Raw genomic sequence first — 20,032 nt, 5'->3', positions numbered from 1 at the left:
TGAGCATCCTTTCAACCTTTGTAAGTACTGCCTGGCTTTGTACGAGAGTAATGATTCATAATCCCACTATCCGGTGTCACCCAGATAAGGATGGGTTCCTTTTGCGCCTAGTTCCTAAAGGAAGGTTTCTTCATGTCATCACAGGGAGTATTTCTTGCTATTGTCTCCTCTGGTTTGCTCATTAGGGATCTAAATCTGCTAGCATATAAAATTTTGTTGAATTGAACGACATGTTTGAGTGAGTAAGACGTTTTATTTAGTTTGCTTTTTTTTTTTTTTTTTTTTTTTAAACTCACCATCATTGATCAATAGTCATAATGTAAAAGATCATCGCTTTATGCCTGGATAATAACTGAATTAACCTCTGTTTCTTGAGAAATATGAGCCCAGGTCTCCTACCTAAATTCCTGTTCGCACTATTTCCACAGAAAATCCTCGTGATGCCAAACATGGATGACGTGTGGCTCACCGTCATGCATTCTGCCATGGACCCTCGGTCAGACGTGATGGTAACAGAGAGCAAGGGAGCCACGACAGTCCCCGAGGCTGACATTCTAACCTCTGAGGGGCCGTGAAGGACCACTACTAGTTCTGGTATTGGCCAAATGAGAACTTAGGTTGTGGTTAGAAAAAGGGGGCCATCAAGGGTGTTTTATTCCTTGTGGAGTTTTTGAAGAAAATGTGGAGGATATTAAGACAATGCTGCTTTAATTACATTATCAATGAGAAGGTTCATTCCTGTGGAAGAAATATGCGAGCACAAACATGGAGAGTATGTTTGGAGATGGAGGACTTGAGAAAAAGAGTAATGGGTAATGTAGATGCAGGAAGGACGACGACGTGCAATGAAAAGCTATGAAGGAAGATCGATGACTATGCGAATATTTAATCAGGTAAAGATGGAATATCTGTATTTATGAGTGCATAAAGTGTTCAAACATTAACCTGTGATTTATAATGAAGTGTGGCAGAGCAAAAGGTGTTCAACTCCACGTCTGGGAGAATGATTGCACTACGATTTAGTACATACTAAACATCTTTGAAGATTTTTTTTTTTTTTACAAACAGATCTGAATTTGATTTCTGTGTGTATTCTCTGCGCATTTCAGCGCTTCTTGTGCACTAACACACCTGATTTGGCTCTTCTTCTAATTATCACACTCTGCGTGAGCTGAATGTGGAGGTAACACATCAAGTCTTGGTGCAGACCGACTCAAAGACTACCCTCTGTATGTGATAGCAAGCTATGTGATTTTTGATAAATGATTAGATCTGTGGTAGGATTGATTGATCTTGGATCAGCTTTCATGATTACTGTGCCTGAGTACACTGCCCTCTAGGAAGTACTTTTCCTTGTACCTTGAAGGAGGTTATTAGAAGACTAATGTTTTGTGTGTGAGAGTTTATAAGAGAAAATGTAAATGTCTATGGGTATATTAAGGCGTATGACCCACTGATCTGCATTTAATATGATACTAGCATCAAATGCATACATCTAAACAAACAACTAAACAATAGACCCGAGTGTCTCATCTGAGCATGTAATTGTCCACAATATCACAGTATATCTGTCAGCATATAAACCCCTACCAGCACATGCCTCCTGGGACAACACTGTGTTTAAGTGTGTGTTTGTGGTCTGTACTGGTTTACACTGCTAGCTCCATTTCGATATGCACTGTATCTAAACTCTCATTGGATACTTGTCATTTATCAGCCACCCTGTTTCTAATTTCTCTACATCACCTTTTCACTAGAGGCTTTTCCACACTCTAAATTGAGAGCTGCACCTTTTTACCCAGTAGGGACCATTGATGTGGTTTTGCCTGTTAGTAACCAAATACTGTGATATAACACAACACTAATGATGATATTTATATAGAGACACTCTGTCTAGCTGCAGCCATACAACATTAACTGGTTAACACACACTAAAAGAGTGATTTAAAGTAAGCCAGCTTATACCTATACCCATAAAACGTCATGCAATTTAAAGGTGCAGTCTGTAGTTTTTAAGTGGTTTTGGACCAAATAATCCTGTCATATGTGGCAGCCTGGGAAAACTTCATATGGTGAACTTTATTATACTTTATTATAACTTTATTATACTTCCCATTTTTCTTGTAGACGTATCTCAAACACAAAGAAAGTTATATCATTTTTAAACTGGCCACAAAAATTACAAACCGCTCCTTTAAATTCCCCTGATAAATGCTCATCTAATGTTGGTTACCTCATTAACACCAACAAAATAACATTACCTGTAAAACTATTTGTTCACTAGCTAAATAGAATGCAAAACATGATGTGGTTACAGAGATATATAATTAATTAGAAAAGAAACATTTATTAAAATTAGGTCATTATTTCACCCCTGCAGTTTATCTTTGCTTTGGCTCACACTTCTGCCCAAGCTTAGGCTTTGCCTGGCAGAGGGTCAGCTAGAAAGGGTTCCAGTTATGGTGGTGCACGATGGTATACAATCTGCTCGTGTGCTTAATATAAATTTTTTGTTGTTGTTGATAATATGGCAACGGTCACACAATCAAAACTGGACCGTAAAAAACTTCAACAAGATGAGAAACTTCCCATGAGTACATTCTTTATCATTATCCTGTGAGTGAATCATCATACCTCTCAGTGCCACATTAGTGAGTGTGTATGTGCAGGGGGGTATGATGGGGTATAATGGGGTGTTGATGCAATTAATAATAATAGTACTAATGTGTGTATATGTGTATGTGTACATATATATACATATATACATATATACATACATATACATACATGCGTGCACACACACACACACACAGTATGCAGAAAGTATGATAGTAATGAATGTATGATTTTTGTATTATGTGTGTATATAGGTCTAGTGTATACAGTTCACGCTACTATATAGAGTTTATTATTTGATACAAATGAAGAAAATATGAAGATCTTTTATTGATAGAAAAAAATGTAATATATGTATGTAATTTATGAGTGTATGGCAAGCCGATTTGCCTAATAGGAATCGATTTGTATTTAAAAATCTCTGACCTTCCCAGTCCAGATCCTATGTGAATGAAGCAAATGACTTTGTTCCATTTTCAGAGTTGTAAAATCCAAGCAGTAAAAAAGCGAAAATGTTAGTTTCGTGTCTGTTAGAATTCCTACATTTTGTTTGTTAGTTTGGGTTTTTTTCCATCCATCTTGTACAGCTGAGGCTTGGTGTGTTAAATGCTGATTAAACAGAGATGATAAAGCTTTAAACACTCACTAATTGGTGTCTTACAGTCACCATGGTGCCATAATGGTGCCATAACTCGGCCTTGTTTGAGATGTTACTATAACTGCTTAAGATATCACTATGGTTTATGATATAGCAATTTTCTTCACACTTTATTGTGATTTGTTTACTTCTTTATGTTTCCATTGGGAAGGATATTAACTTTAAATGAACCTCAGCAGTTTTATTTGAGCCTGTCTATAATAACTGTTCTTATATTGCTTTCTGAATGAGTCAGCCTTATTTCGAGAGCAGAAATGCAGAGGTACTGCCCCAACCCAAATGAACAATTTTTCATTCACAAGTGCTCACTTTTATTTAAGGATTTTGTATGTTGAGCATTATGATATCATATAACTGATTGCTGACCCAGGCACATGCATGATAGAAATGAAGTGTTGTAAAAAATACTGTGATACTGTGTATTTCTTGTGTATCCTGGTACGCTCAAACACAGTACTCCACACACTACTGGGAAACATCATGCCAATGGTGCCGTGTGGGGTGTTGACATCTTTCCCTTAAATTGAAGTTCGAAACGTGTTTATTCATTTGTTTACAGTGAGGAACTATGTTTGCTATGATAGATCTCTCTCAGACATTCACAATGTCATTTTTGTTTATTTTATTTTTCTTTAATCAGCAATGTAGGAAATCTGTTAGTCTGTTTCTGATTGATTTTTTTTTTCTTTTTTGCCTTAAATGTAGCTGGCGATCAGGAGTTGGAACACCATTAATCACGTTCAACAAGGTTAATTTGTATTACTGAATCATCAGTGAAAGGAAGTGTAATTTAATAACATTCTTATTAATAATGAAGACTGTAACTGGATCAGAAATCTGTGTATGCCAATACGTGTGCCAGACTGTGTCAAAAATCAGTGCAGTATTAATAATAGATTTGCTACTTCCTCTCCTTTGTTCACAGTTTGCCTTCTTCAGACAAGTGTTGCAAAAATGCCAGCTTGTTTATGAATACTTTGCTTGCTATTGTACAAGTGTCTTTCTTGATTATTAAAATGTTAAAACTGTACGAAATGTAATTTTTCTTAAAAAGATTGAATAAAGATTTTTCTTATTTGTCCCGGTTTTAGTGCGTCATAAACAGAGGAAAATTTACCAATTTTTTTTTTTTTTTTTTTTATCCTAAAATCCTGAAACCTTCTTTAAAATCTTATTTCTACCCAACTTACAAAGTTTAGTATAGTACAGTAATATACAACATACAGATTGCGTGAACTAGGTATGAAATTTCTGTTGCATACCCACCCCATAACCAATTTGTGGATGTAATATTGGGGGTGGCATGGCGATGCAGGGTGTGGTATTACTGCCTCACAGCTCCCAGGTCCCTGGTTCGGTCCTGATCTTGGTTTACTGTCTGTGTGGAGTTTCGCATGTTCTCCCTGTGTCCTTACAGCTTTCCTACAGGTTCTTGAGTTTCCTCCTACCCCACAAGAACACGCTTCTTATAAGTGTTAAATTGTCTCTAGGTGTAAGTGTAAGTGTGTGTGTATACGGTGCTCTGTGATGGACTGACGTCAAACCCAGCGTGTATTCCTGTCTCACTCCCAGTATTCCCGGAATAGGCTCCAGGTCTAGAGAGTTAAAGACTACTAAATCTTTTAAGGGCAGTACAGTGATTGCTGCCTCACAACGTCAGGGTCCCTGGATTGATCGTGATCTTAGGTTACTATCTGTGTGGAGTTTTGCATGTTCTTCTTGTGTCCTTGTAGGTTTCCTCTGACTTCTCTAGTTTCGTCCCACCTTCTTACTAAAACATGATAGTAGATAGATCGGCTGTGTTAAATTTCCACTAAGTGTGAATGAGTGTGTGTGTGAGCATACTTCTCTGTGATGGATTGCTATCATATCCAGAGTGTATTCTTGCGATTGGCTCGGGATCCACCGTGACCCTGACCAGCGGCTGCTAATAATGAATGAATGTATGACAATCAATCAATCTTTTAATGTTACTACCCTGCTGGAAAAAAAACAATAAGAAATCCAACAATAGAAATGGTTTTAATGGTTCTAATGGGAATTGTATTGGTTTTAATAGAAACTCTAATGGTCTCTCTGGATCTCTACTGGTAATTTATTGCCTTCTATTGATCACATGTCTAGTGGATACCATTAAGGAGTGGTAATGGTAATGGTTTTAATGGTTAGCTGTTGGTTTTTAATAGTATTTGTAGTGGAAACCATTAGAATTTCTGTGATGGTTTCTGTTGTTTTTTTTCAGCAGGGTACCGTTTAGTGAGGTTTGGAGTAAATATTTCAGTTGTGTTTACTGTCCTCAACCAGCAGATGGCACTGTATTATCCGGAATATCTGTTGTTTTGGCTGTAAGGGTTTAAATGGCTAGGTATACGGTGCCATTTCTTTTGCTCCTCCATAGGACGTAAACGATGCTGTTCACTCTGTGGCTTGAATGTTTGAACAGTATTTAAGCAGCACATTATACAGTAGAAAAGTGTTTTATTCGAACACATGATGGCTCATTTGAGACATAAAACTCGTCATGAAAGATTTCTTTTTAAAATATGTATTTAATCTATCTATATATTTATTATTTTCCAAAAAAAACAAAAAGTTGTCGCTCATATTGAACAAACCGCCTCAGCTTTTCTTGTGTTGTTGCTCAGGCAGCTGTGTTCCTCTGGAAACGCCGCGCGCACGAATGCGATTGGTGAGACGCGAGGGAGGGGGGACGCGAGGGAGGGGGAGGAGGCGGGGGGGGCGGCGTTTCCTGCAGGCCGCGTGGTCATCATGCAGCGCGCGCTCTACTAAACTGCAGTAAACTATCACGTCGTCGCTGAGAAACACGGCGCTTCTTCCTGCTCACTAGAACTTCTCCTGCATCCTGACACGGGAAATACGAGGAGGTTGTGCAGCGATATGTCCTCAAAACTCGCTAAACCGTGCTGAAACGTTAACCGACAAAACAAACCATTTCTTTCTTTTTCTTTTTTTTTTTTTGCTTTCCCCAGTGTACACACACACATACACGCGCGCACGCGCGCGCAGGAAAAAGATGTGAGCTCGCGCTCGAGACGGAAAGGCTACATTTTTTAGCATTGTGACAGATGAGTAAAGCTAGCGACCGCCTTCTTGTGCTTCACACATCTGCCAGAGCCACGAAGACTGTATCCCGTTAACAGTTGTTCTGAAAATATTTCAAGAAGGACAGCATTCTCGTTCAGTATTAAGTTTTTTTTTATTCAAGTTTTTATTTTTTATTTTAAAAAAAAAGGGGGAAGAGGAACAGCTCACTTCAAGACGCGAGAAAATCTTCCCAACTCCCATTCTTCTCGTCTTTTCAGGATTTTTCTGAAGTGATATTTCCATCTTCTGTTCTTCACACTAGTTTGCACTCACAGACTGGGAACATGTTGATGAAAGAGTACCGAATATGTATGCCACTGACTGTTGAAGAGGTAAGTTCCCCTCAGTGTTCATAGTAACTCTGTACTGTATTAACATTTCTGCTCATTTCTACAGTGTGGACACCTGGGGCTGAGTTCAGCAGCTCATTCGATTCAGTAGATGTTCAGGAGTCGGTTCCTTCAGCACTGTAAATCATTGCAAACTCTAGATGTGAATACAGAGTGTTAACTGGATGTCAGATTGACTGTATGAATTCATACACCACTCTGTCTCTCTCTCTGTGCGTGTGTGTGTGTGTGTGTGTGTGTGTGTGTTAAATCCAAACACTGACTGAATCAACACTGTTGGTGTCGACTCCTCAGACTCGAATTCTCAGAGCTGGTGTTCAACACTGTAACACAAGATGTCAGATCTAACACGAGATGTTAATTCGATGCATGAAGTCTTAACAAAACTAGAAATCTTCATACTAAACCCTTAAGATTTAAGATCATTTAAGAGGTAGGTGTTAAGTCAACATTGCAGGTGTTACTCATTTTCAGTAACTGCTTTATCCTGGTCAGGGTCCCAGTGAATCCGGAGGTTATCCCAGGAACACTGGACATGAGGCGGAAAAAAAAACACCCACCCTGGATGAGATGCCGGGCCATCGCAGGGCAAAATGCATACACACATTCATAGTTAGGGGTAGTTAATGTAGGGAGTTGACGTGAGCATGTTTTTTATAAGGTTGGAGGAAACTAGAGAACCCGGAGGAAATCCAAATAGACGTCAAGTGAAACTCCTTACAGACAGTAACCCGAGTTTAGGATTGAAGCAGGGACCCTGGAGCTGTGGTACAGCACCGCTACACACTGCACCATCGCGGCCCCCTTAAATGTAGCATGAGATGTTTCATACAAAACCCTGAATGGTAGGCGTTTCGTGTTAATACGAAACTAAAGAGTTCAGTCAAAAAACACAGATGTTAATCAGATGTTGAGCAAGTCAACTGTCTAGATTTGAATGTGTAAGCTGATGCTGTGATGTGAAGGTCATTAAGTCATATGATATTAAGCCTAGTGTTGTTTTGTAGGTGCTCCACCCTACACTTTAAGCACAGCATTAAGCAGAGCTTAGGATAACCTTCAGTCCTTAAGCCATAGATCAGGGCTGATGTGCAGGCTACATACCAATAGGATTACAAACGTGTGTTAAGCACAGAGCCTACACACGGTTACACCTCAGGGTTGGAAAAATCATAAATTAATCAAATAGCAATCAAATGATCAAATAGATCAGTCAAGTGTTTTGGTTGCATGGAAACCTTAACTAGGATTAAAAAAAAAAAAAGTGGTGGCGAGCAAAATTATCATATGGCAAGCTAGTTAGGTAGTTAAGTGCATTCATACAGACTAAGAGTAACAAACTATCCTCTCCTAACAAATTTTCTAATGTAGCACATCATGTTTGTGCCCTCAAACAAGAATTCAGCATGTCGTTTTGGCTGTGAGCTGCAGTGTTCTGTCCTCACGTTGCACGTAAAGTATTTTACTTTATTAATTTACTTATTTACTTAGCAGGAGAGTTAGATTGTATGAAGGGTTTGCACCATTTTTTATTTTGCTTGGTCAGTCTACACCCAGCATACATAGAACACACACGTAGTTGATGTACATAAATTGTTTGTGAGAGTATTGGACAGATACAGTACGAGTGTTTGCTACAGCTGGAAACAGGATCACTGCTTTATTAGACAGACTATACAGTGTCTTCTTTTAATGATGGACTGCTGTTAGGGCTTGCCACAACCTGCATTCACATCCCTAATCGACAAAACGACTGGTGCCCAGTTCCCTACAGGTGGACGCAATTCCAGCAAAAGTGAAAACAAATGTGAATTGAGAATTTCTCAGTTTGATGCTAATGTGTAGGTTGCAGAAAATGGCTCCAGTGAATTACTCAGATTTATGACACAGGTTGTCCTGTGTGTCTGCGGCTCTCAGATCTCAAAACCTCAAATCCTACCTGCATTTAGACCCCATTTAAAAGATTTTGGCAATATTAAACACATTTTAAACAAAACTGATATTAAACAAAATACAAGACGAATGTATAAACGGGTTTCAGTTTTCAAGTGCAGTCACAGTTCGTGCTTCTTCTTCCTCTCACTTTTTTGTTTAAACATGTGATTCTATATCAACACACAATGCTCTGTTTGAAGACACTGTGGAGTCAGGAAACAGGAATGTTATAGCATCAGTAGCTGGCAGTCTAGTAATGTTGGTTTAGCAGAAGAAGGCTGTTCCAAATCTCGTTAACAAAGATGACCTAACATGGAAGCTACCTTGAAGACTCATATTAGGATTATGTAAAAGCAAATCAATGCTCCAAAACAATGTGCCATGCTGCGTTCAAGAAATACAGCACAGTGAAATCATGTTCCCTTTTCACCATCATGTTTTCAAGCAGTTTTCTTATTTAAGCATCATTTTCCTCTGTCGTCATGACTAGCACTGCTGCATAAACTGTTATCAGGATGCAACACATTGAGCCGGCGCTTGGCTGGACTACCACTTCCTGTTAGAGAGAGAGAGAGTGGCCAAGAAGGTCAACAATGGCAAAAGGAGGATGTGTGCTCAGCTTCCTAAAACCATCATAGCATGAAAGAAAGAAGGTAGAGCAAGCTGTGGTCAGAGAAGCAAGCCAGCAATCAGAGAGTCGTAGGTTTGAAGTTCTGGACTCACTGCACCTATACTTATTGGGCACTTTATTAGGAACACCTGTTCACCTGCTCAATGCATAAGATCGTGCAGACACCGGCCAAGAGCTTCAGTTATTGGTCACATCAAACATCAGAATGGGGAAAATGTGATCTCAGTGACTTTGACCATGAAGCTGGACAGTTGAAGCTTGGAAAAAAAAAAAGTCATCTGGTGTGATGAATCTCAATTTCTGCTTTGACCTGCAGATAGATGGGTCAGAATTTGGCATGAACCCAGGGACACAACCTGCCTTGTGTCAACAATTCATACTGGTGGTGGTCATATAATGGCGTGGGGAATGCTTTGTTATCACACATTGGGCACCTTAATACCAATCAAGCATCATTTGAATGTCACAGCTTATCTGAGTTTTGTTGCATCCCACAAATTACTCATCTTCTGGACTGTGAGTGTATATTCCTCGTTACAGACTCGGCTGTGAATTAGAGGGTTACTGTTTTCATAGTCATTGCATCAGGCACCTCGCCCATGTTCCGCTTGATGTACATTGACCACAAAATTGTGCGTGTGCACAAGTTCATGTGTAAACACATACTGTATGTGCATTTGTTTCATCAGTCTGTGCAACAAACCTTTGAACACGTGAAAGCAATGAGCTTTTGGAGCAAGATATACATATAGTCACTGGTTTAAAGAAAGAAATATGGCTTGTGAGATTTCGCTGGGGTTGGTTCTAGAGCTGATTCCATCACCAAAGTGGAAAGCGGCATTGACAGACCTTCTGGTTGTTAACTACTGAGCTACCAAAGAGAATCTAGTAGTTTTGGTCACTTCTCTGCATACATTCACTGAAAGAGGCTGTTTCGATCATGAATCAATGAATCAGTGGTCTGAGGAAGAAATGACTGCATTGCTAATATTAACACTAACCAAACTTCGTTCAGAATAAATAGCTACAATAAATAACACAAACATATACAGACTGGTGAGAAAGGTAAAACTGGTGCAGGGTCTTCTGACTGATCACCTTTATCCTACCGTGAAACATTTCTCGTCCAGGAGGTCTCTGCCCCATCCGCGGGGTTTGATGGGTATGAAAATGATGTAAAATATATTCTGTGTCCTTCACATTCACCAGATCTCAACCCAAATTGAGCATCTATGGGTGATTTTGGAGAGATGTGTTAGACAGCGCTCTTCACCACCATCATGACACAGAATTCTCTTGGAAGAACGCTGTTCCTCCCTCAGTTCTGGCTGCTCATGGTGGCACAACACCTACACTTGATGTAGGTTTTGCTGTATTGTTCTGTTTGAATATCCTAGTGTTGTGTGGAGGCTCTGCAGAATTTAACTTTGGATTGTGAAGCAAGAACTTGTTATTTTTATTCAGCACATTTATGAAACTCCCATGAGGTTATGTAATGATTTGGCTCATGAAGCAGGAGAAATACTGGCCGGTTCTTAAGGTGTTTGTGGAAAAGGGGTATCAGAGAACTGAATTCTGCCTCAGGTCACTTAAGATCGATGTGTGTGCCAGATGTGAGTGTTGTAGTGGTCCTAGAGGAGGATTCCTTGTTTGCCTTCCCAGCTGGTGCGTGTAAAGGAACTGCCGAAGGTCTTGGATGCAGGTGTGTGTATACACAAGATAGGAGTTGTGCTGGATCAGGGTCTTGTTTGATTGCACAATCATTTTGTGAGCAGCTGGTTGGTTTGGCACCTCATCATGCAGGGAGTCTTCAGACTGCAGCTACAGTATGTCACACAGCAAGGGATTGTGGCATGGTGTGAGATTTTAAAACAATCAATGGTGTGCAGTTCCCTTTAACCTGAAACATGAGTATGCACACAGGTGAACGATGCCCATGGGAGAGTGGGTCAGCTTTCAGCCTGATCCTGCTGATTCATCTCGCACAACACCTCTTGTGCTCTAGTGTATGCTTTGGATTAAGTTGAATTAATATTTGTTTTCAAAAATTGATCCATTTAAACGATTTGAATAGGTCCAGCTTTTCTTCTGTTTTAAGCCATGCACTCTTCAAGTGTAAATCCAATACGAATATTTGGAGCACTAAACAGATACAGATAGTGTCATTACCCCTGAATATTGCCCCCTAATATCTTCTGTTTGTTACCCTGCAATCCTAAAATGGGATTATCTGTCAATAGATATCGTGTCAGATATTCTGCCCTTTATGCCCACCATAATCTTTCCTTTGCTAATGGAACCCGCCCATAAAACACCATGGGATCTGTCTGTATCTCATTTCTACAAGCAGCTAAAAATGAAGGATTAGTGCTCTGCTTGCGCAATTGCCCATAATCCCCTCCAGTACAATCCACGTTTGTTGCAAAAATAGAATTTCACATAAGCTCCCATTCCTAAGCTGTGCTGTGGTGTGAACTGCCATGTGCGTTTCTCTTATCACTGACTTGCACAGCTCCCACATTATCAAACCCTGAGTGGCGTCATAGAAAGCAAATGAGTCAGTGAAATGGTACTTAGCGTAAATCTCAGACTGTGTCAAGTGTTTATCAGCGCTGGAATACAAATAGGGGCTATCAGTCGTGCTGCAGACCGCCTCACTCTCACCGACATCAGGCATGGCCTGAGCATGACATGTTAACCTTGGACATGTACAGATAATCTGTTATTGTGGTAATCGGAAGTGCACAATATTGTTATCGTGGAGACCCATGCTCCATTTGGCTAGGCTTTTTTTTTTGCTTTCCGGGATTAAGTCTGTGCAATTTGAAAGGAAGTGTAAGGAGAGCGGTTTCATTTTGGACAACTTTGAAGTGGGGTCACCTCCTACACAATCTGAATAAAATGCAGTTGCCTTTACTGAAAACTAAATATAGTGTTAAATCAGTTTTGGGATATGGAAATCTAATCAGCTTTTAAACGTATTGAAATGATAATACTGTACGTTGTTGATGCCATGTTTCAAGATGATTATTGTTGTGCACAGTGGTGCAGCAGGTTGTGTTGCCATCTCACAGCTCCAGGGTCCCATGTTCAATCCTGAGCTCGGGTTACTGTCTGTTTGGGATTCCACATGTTCTCCCCACGTCCGTGTGGTTTTCCTCCAGGTTCTCCGGTTTCCGAAATGACATGATTCGTAACGCTGCATTACCCCTAGGTGTGAATGTCTGTGTGAATGTGTGTGCATGGTGCCCTGCGATGGACTGGCATCCCATCCAGGGTGTATTCCCGTCATGCCCAGCGTTTCCAGGATAGACTGCAGATCCACCTCAAAGCAATCACTGAAGGTGAATGTATTTGGAACACACCAGTGCCATGATTCATGAAAGGACCAAATTATAGCCTGTACTGTGCATCCCAAGTAGCATTACTTTAGAAATGATAATTAAGCTTATTTTGATTATGATTGTGTTTTGCGTGTTATTATAATTGCATGTGATTTAACAGAGCTCATCAAAGCTCTAACCATGTGTTTTGCCAGACCCTCCTACCAGGCTAATTTCATCATTCCTTCAGTCAGGAGTGGTATACCGTTTCAGTCTTGGGAGTCGTGCACTGTACATTGTTCTCTTCCTTCTTCTAATGTGATTCAGCCGTATACATACTGAAGTGATGGTGAGTCAGAGCAGGAACTCTGTGTGCAGCTCTGTGCATTGCCTTAATGCTTGCACAAGCCGTGTACAGTTTCATGCTGTGGTCAGTGAAGCACGCTGTGATTAAATATCACACAGTTGACTTTGCTAAAGTAGGCCATACTTCTAGTAGGCATGTGCCAATGATTAGTTATATGATATGAACACACAGTACTGATATTGTAGACACAAAATGGCATCACTGCTGGGGGACGGGAGGAAGCTGCGTAGGTACTCCAAAGATAAAAGATAAAATTTGTTCCTCTAGATTGAATGTTCTAATATTATCTGAGAGAAATATCAATTGATGTGTTTTAGCTTGAAGTTAAAATTATAAAAGAATAAAGCAGAATGCAGGATTAGTGTATGTATCTGAGCAAGGAAGAATGAATCCAAATAATTACACTCACAGGAAATCGAGCGAATAAGAATATAGTGAGCAAGTTCTGTAAATTAAAGCTTTTTTTTTGCCATTTTTGTATTGTTCCCCTATGAAGCTGGACTCCTGGCTCTCTTTGTATCTTGTTCCTCAAAGCTAATATCTGCACATGCTGAGCATCTAGATTTGATCAGAGAGACTTTCCAAGAGAACGAAGTTAAACCACATTACACGAGCAACTTTATAGTTTCAGAGAGCGTGCAAGATATTTTTAGGCACCTGACCGCATTTGCACAGCTGTCTCCACCTATTTCCAGCTGGTATCAATGAGGATGACTCTGATTCGATCAAGATCCCATTTGAGATGTCTTTCGGAGGTTTCGTTTGGGTGAGAGAGACCATTACGGAGAGGTGTGGACTGCATGCCATTTCCTTGATGAGCGCTCTGTTCCAGTGGAGCAAGGATCGTCTAATGGTGATTCATTCCACCGGCCACTGAATTTCCCGGAACGCCCATTTACACACATAGCACAGTGCTATTCTATTAAAAAAAAAATTATTTGCACAAGCTTACTGTTGTTCAGTGCTTTGACCGTGGATGCTTAATTAAAGCCTACTAAGTAGGCTGAGCAATAATCTTTCAAATGATAGTCATAATTGTTTTTGCTCAATACAGAAATCATGATTACAATTATTCAGTCAGTTTAGGAATTAAATAGTTTTTTTATTGCACTTTTAAAAGATTGCATTTTAAAACAGCAGAAATATATATATTTTAATGCAATCAGTAAAAAGTAAGAGTCCATTTTTTTCTATTATTTAAAGAAGCCAAAAATCTTGATCTTGATTAAAACTGATGTGCAGCTCTACTCCTGTACCAGCGGTAGGAAACTTGCAAGTCCCTGAGATTCCATTTCTTTTTGCTTTGATTAGGTTTGAGACTGTTGTTTAAAAAAAAAAAAAAAAAAAAAAAAGAAAAGCTTGTGAGCTGTTTAAAGCACCTAAAAGATTTGCCACTTATAAGTCAGATCCTTAAAATTCAGCCACCAGTTAAAGGAAATGCAAATACTGTCTGTTTATTGGGGTGGTTGCTAGCACGCTTACTGCTTCACACTAACGTGTATAACCGTGTTCACATTTTCAGTAATGGTTGACTGATTTGGGATTTTTAGTGACTGCTGTTGATGCTGATATTTACAGAGTAGTAAAAGTAGTAGCCAGTATGATGCTGATTTTTACATTACACTGACTCCAGCTCAGGACATCTGAATCTGATAAGTTGTCAACTGGTTGATATCTGACCTGAGGTCAGTGCTTGGTCAGCTACAGTAAAAACTGAGGGTAATAACAGTCCAGCGCTGGGTAATTTCCCCCAGTGTTGTTTGTGTTGGAGGTGCGGTAGCCTTGGCTCTCACTGTGAGTAGATGTAAACATCATCTGTTAGAAGTTCATTTTCCGCGACAGGGTACTTCATGGCCATGGCTTAACACAACACCACTGTACCTCAGGAAAACCTTCCAGATCAACCCAGCACGTTCTGTGAAATGTAATTTAGTCTTCTGCTTAAATCTGTGCCCGGTACTTTTGTTTTTGTTATTTAATACACTTCCAGTGCATATATCCACTTCAAATTTTCACACATAATGTCTTTTGACTTTGTATGTATAAATATGTTTAAAAAAAAAAGTATGTATTCATAAACAAGAACAAAGATTTGCTTAAAAACAAAATTGATAGGGAAAAAGCATTTGGACATCACAAATTAGTATTAACATAAGTACTTTGCTGGAAAGCTGTTGTTGGCAATTGCAGCTTGGAGAAGTCTATGGTATAAGAAGTATTTAGGTAGCGTAGTGGTTCAGTTTTGGCCCATTCCTCTTGGCAAATCATCTTCAGTTCCCCAAGGGTACGAGGGTCCCTCTGATGGACTTGCAGTTTCAAAATCCTTCATGAATTTTCAGTCGGATTAAATTTTTCAATGGGATTCAAGTCATTCTTGAGTTATAACTTCTTGAGTTATTTTTGCTGTGTGTTTGGGGACATTGTCTTGTTGAAACTTCAATCTTTTCCCAAGATTTATTTTCTTAGGTTAGGTTCGGTTCAACTTTATTGCCATTGTCAGAGTACGAGTACAAAGACAACGAAATGCAGTTAGCATCCAACCAGTGGTGCAAATAGCAAATAAATTAAAATGATGATTCTTGATTCTTGGCTGATGAGATTAAATTCTCCTCTAATATGTCCTGATATGTCGCTCCATTCATGCTTTTTTTGATGATGTGTAACACCCCAATGCTGTTTGCAGAGAAGCAGCCCCAAGCAGCTCCGTACTTCACTGTGGATTTGGTGTTGTTGGGATCATACGCATGATTCTTCTTTCTCCAAACTTGACAAGATGAATTATTGTCAGAGAGTTCTATTTTTGTTTCATCTGACCAGATTATATGGTTGCAAAAGAGTTCTGATGTGTCTTAATGCTGTTAGACGTACATCTCTGTGCTTCTTGTTTAGCAGAGGAGTTTTGCCTGGGGTGTAGATGTAGAGATGATTGCCATGCAGTTCATTGCTTATTGTTCTCTATAAGTTGTACCTGCTGCTTTCAGGTCATCCTGCAACTCTTTTTGAGTGGCTGCTGGCTTCTCTCTTACCTTTCGTATCATAAATCTGAAAGCGTTTTGTGAAATATTGCACGGTGCACCTGTCCAGGGTTGATTAGTTGTGGTTCCATGAAATTTCCAGCTGCATATTATCAAACCAAACCTAACAGGGATGGTAAAAGTTTTTACTATGGCTCTGTAGCTTTTTCCACTTAAACGTTGTTTAGTAATACTGCCCCTGAAGATATTAATTTAACTGTAAACTGGAATAAGGTGTTAAGTAAATATTGTCATATTACAGCTATTGTTGCCATACTTTCAGCACACATTTCATCACTCAAGTGGTGCTAATTTTTGGTTCTTGACTGCAAGTTTATTGCTTATTATGTGACACTAGTTGATTATCAGGGCATGGGTTTTTTTTTTTTTCTGCCCAATAAATAAAGGAGGGAATCTTTGCTTAGCTCAAGATTCAATTCCAATTCAGAGGGTTATGATTTGATTATAAAACAACTCTTGATGCATTTCCATTACTTGAGGTCTTGTGTCGCTGTACAGCGTCGGTATGGCCGTGTCAGTCTATGACTGGGTTCTCGAGTTAGCCACAGCACTATTTGCTGCTAACGCTAGTACTGGGATGAAATTTCTGATGTGATTTGTGTTTAAATTGAAGTATTTTATTTTCGTGTAACCTTAGCAATTTGCAAACGTTTTGTCAATCATCTTTTTCATTGAAAATTTTGATAACGTTTAGACATTAATTGCGCTGTCTGATTACTACAGCAATATGCTTAATATACGTATAATTTAAACCAAAGTGCATTCTGTACATGTCCTACCACAGTACAGATAGTTGTTAGAGTCATGCCTCTTAATGTTAATCACCTGATTGTAAAAATGGCTAAATTGTTAGAATTGTATTGTTAGAAATAGCTTAATGAAGACACAAATAATCTACAGACACAAATTAATGTAGACACAAATAATCTTTTTAACAAACTAGCACAAAAACAGTAATTGTTTGTTATGATAGCTGGCTCAGGCTAGCATTAGCTTCCAGAAAGAACAGTGCTCTTATTAAATTGAATTCAGTTTAAACTGTAGCTAGTTTCAGTAATGAAACTAAAAAAATGTAAGTTACCACAATAAAGTCAACCATAGCCAGCGTGAAAAATCACAGATATTTCAGGTATGCACAGGTAAGAAATTGTTTGAATTTTTCACAACAGACTGAAAGGAAACTCTACCCTAAATATACTACATGCTTATGCACATGTGAAACGTAACTCATAATTTCAGTGATTTACATGATGTGGTTAGTAATTTATTCGTTATGCAGTAGTCTATGCAGTAGTGCTAACATCCGTAGATAAGACGCTCCTGTCTCCTGGATTGCGGTTAAAGAAAGTGTCATAATTAAGGAATAAAACACAGCAGGGTGTGCTGTTCTAGGAAACTTATCAACAACGGGTTGGTGTGATGCAGCCTGAAGTATTTTATTCTTCTCATACCACAGCAATTTGTCAATGATTACCAAAGATTTTTACATTTATTAATGAACGACACATCATACTTTTATATGTTTAACATTATATTTACCGTTGTGGACCGTCCGTGAGACAAGTTAGTTCCTGTTATTTTTTTTTTAACAGATATAAAGAGTCACAGAGATCCCTCGCCAGCCTCTTATTTTCTCTGCGTAAGTTAATAAGACAAAAAAAATTGCAGTTAAGACTCTCCTGTGGCAGAAAACATCCTGCTACAAAGTGCTGACACTGGAGACTCCTTCCATAAAAGTTATATAAATGTATCCTTACAGAATGCTTCACCATATCAACGATGATACATTTTCCACTGTTAAATAGCACACATTTTGTAACCCGTTTATTATTAGGCTTAGTTCAGCATATAAGTGAGATGTTACTGTGATGTCAAGATTTCAAAAAAAGAATGAAAAAAATAGCTTAAATGTTTTGAGGTTACCGTTGTAGGAACAGTTTGAATGCCATGCTCTTTTAAACTTCTGTGAAACTTAAGTCTGGTGAACAGAATTGTTGGAAATGCATTTTTAGGAAAATGTTGTTGAGTAGAGTTTTGAAGTGTCCGTGATGGCGGCTTTACCTTGACCACACGGCAACACAGTAAATACAGAGGGCTTAGCACTAATGCTCAGCACCCAGCCTGAAGGATTAAACACCTTAATCACTGCACACTAGGCCACTAGGTCTGTATCAGGTTAAGAATTAGTTGATTTTTTCCCCTCTTAAATAGATTTACTATATATTATAGATATTAATGTTTCATATCACAATAAGTGTCATGACTCACATCTCACAAAAGAATCTTTTGAGTTGACTCTTAGTTTTCAGACTCCTAGCACCTTCAATGGAAACTGAAAGCAGCATAGTGATGTGATGACCTGACAAATCACATAAATTTTTCTAAAGTACACTTTACTTAGAATGAACAGATAATGTTTTCTAAATCGATTCAAATACAGATATGAATAGTAGATGCATTGTTGTTTTAGAAAGCTTGCCAAAAAGGTTCACGGGGCCTCTGGTTGAGACTGAAGGTCTCCATCAGAACTGCAAGAAAAATATGGTGTATGTTAATTTAAATTAAATGATGAAGGAGAAGGGGGGTTTGTCTGATCATGAAGTGTGGGTTGTATGATGATGAGAGAAATTTCATCCCTATACACTATACACAATTCTCATCTGTACTTCTATAACACAGACTGTTTCCACTGTAAGTCACAAATCTATTTTTGTACAGAATGATTAGTTTTACTTGTTAAACAAAAGTATAATAGAAGCCAAAATGGGTTTTAAAAATGTGTCAGTGAAACTAAATCATGTTCAGCTAAATACCACTAAATATTCTCCAAATATACTCACAAATTATGTGAGTGACTACGAGCTGAGAATAGACAGATATTCTAGCACGTAACACACACACACAGACACACAGCAAAATGATCAATAGACATGCATGCCAGTAATTATACACAAACAGACACTGTTTCTTTTCAGGAGATTACATCTCAGTTCAAAGCAATTACTGTTGTGCAGAAATGCAGCAGTGCGTCAGTAATAAATATGTCAGCCGTGTGTGTGTGTGTGTGTGTGTGTGTGTGTGTGAGAGAGAGAGAGAGAGAGAGAGAGAGAGAGCGCATGCCATTACTATTCTGTGACATACGTCACTAACGCATAGCTTTTCCATGCTCTATAAATTTCTATTACTATGGAAATTTTTACCTCTGAATGAATTTGCTTATCCATATAAAAATAAATCGCACTGTTAGAAAACAAACCAGATCAGCCAGCGTCGTGTTCTGCTGCAATTCTTTTATAATGTGACCACCTTAAAAAATGAAGACGATTCACAGAGCAGAACAGTCGAGTTTCTCACAACTGTGAAAGCAGCACTTTGACACTAATATGGATTTCATTTTCATGTTGTGTGATCGGCAAAAACATGTCACTCCATGTGTGGCGTTTATTAGAATTTAATTTAACATCAGTCCAAAAGATGTAGTGAGACACAAAAATGAGTCCATTAGAGTAGTTAGCAATCCATGTACGATAGCATGTACGATGGCATGAAAGTTGAAGCTTTGGGGGTGAGAGAGCTGGGCAGACTAAAGGACTAAAGAGCCGCTGCATCAGTCGCTTTAGGTAGAAATGAAATAAGGGCTGACTCCCACTGACATGAATATCAGCAGGTATTCAGACAGCACAAAAAAGACATTTAAACTAAAAAAAAAAAAAAAAAAAAAAGTCAACTCATTTATTACATTTTAAAATTATGAATAATTTTTTTAAAGATTAATATGGAAGTTGTTCATGGTGAATTTTTCTTTTGTCTGAACTGAGGCAGATTAGGCTTAATACTGCTGTACTGCAGTTGGTAAACAACTCGCTGCTGTGTTGCACCATTTCTCATGAATGTTTAGTAGACTGATGTTTCTGTGATACCCACCACAACTTCTGTTTCCATTGTTTGCCCAAGATCACCAAAATATGGGGCAATGGACGAGGTGCATTAGCTCAGCATTGTGAAATGACCA

At 38.8% G+C, this 20,032-nt stretch overlaps 2 protein-coding genes across 3 annotated transcripts in view; both read left to right on the top strand.

Moving 5' to 3' along the window:
• The window catches only part of LOC113538282 (testis-expressed protein 2), a 43,058-nt gene extending 38,705 nt beyond the window's left edge, over nt 1–4,353 (top strand). For both annotated transcript variants that reach the window (XM_026933221.3, XM_026933220.3), the window contains exon 13: nt 429–4,353. In XM_026933221.3, the coding sequence (XP_026789022.3) occupies nt 429–575 (147 nt within the window). In that variant the 3' untranslated portion in view covers nt 576–4,353. The remainder of the gene's footprint in view (nt 1–428) is intronic.
• A 1,684-nt stretch (nt 4,354–6,037) lies between these two features.
• LOC113538331 (cytoplasmic phosphatidylinositol transfer protein 1) overlaps nt 6,038–20,032 on the top strand; it is a 64,934-nt gene continuing 50,939 nt past the window's right edge. The window contains exon 1 of the mRNA XM_026933303.3: nt 6,038–6,711. Coding sequence (XP_026789104.1) covers nt 6,664–6,711 — 48 coding nt within the window. The 5' untranslated portion in view covers nt 6,038–6,663. The remainder of the gene's footprint in view (nt 6,712–20,032) is intronic.

Source organism: Pangasianodon hypophthalmus, chromosome 2, assembly GCF_027358585.1.
Source record: "Pangasianodon hypophthalmus isolate fPanHyp1 chromosome 2, fPanHyp1.pri, whole genome shotgun sequence".
NCBI lineage: Eukaryota > Metazoa > Chordata > Actinopteri > Siluriformes > Pangasiidae > Pangasianodon > Pangasianodon hypophthalmus.
Note: the sequence above shows the minus strand (reverse complement) of the source record. Positions and strands in the feature narration are given on the sequence as shown.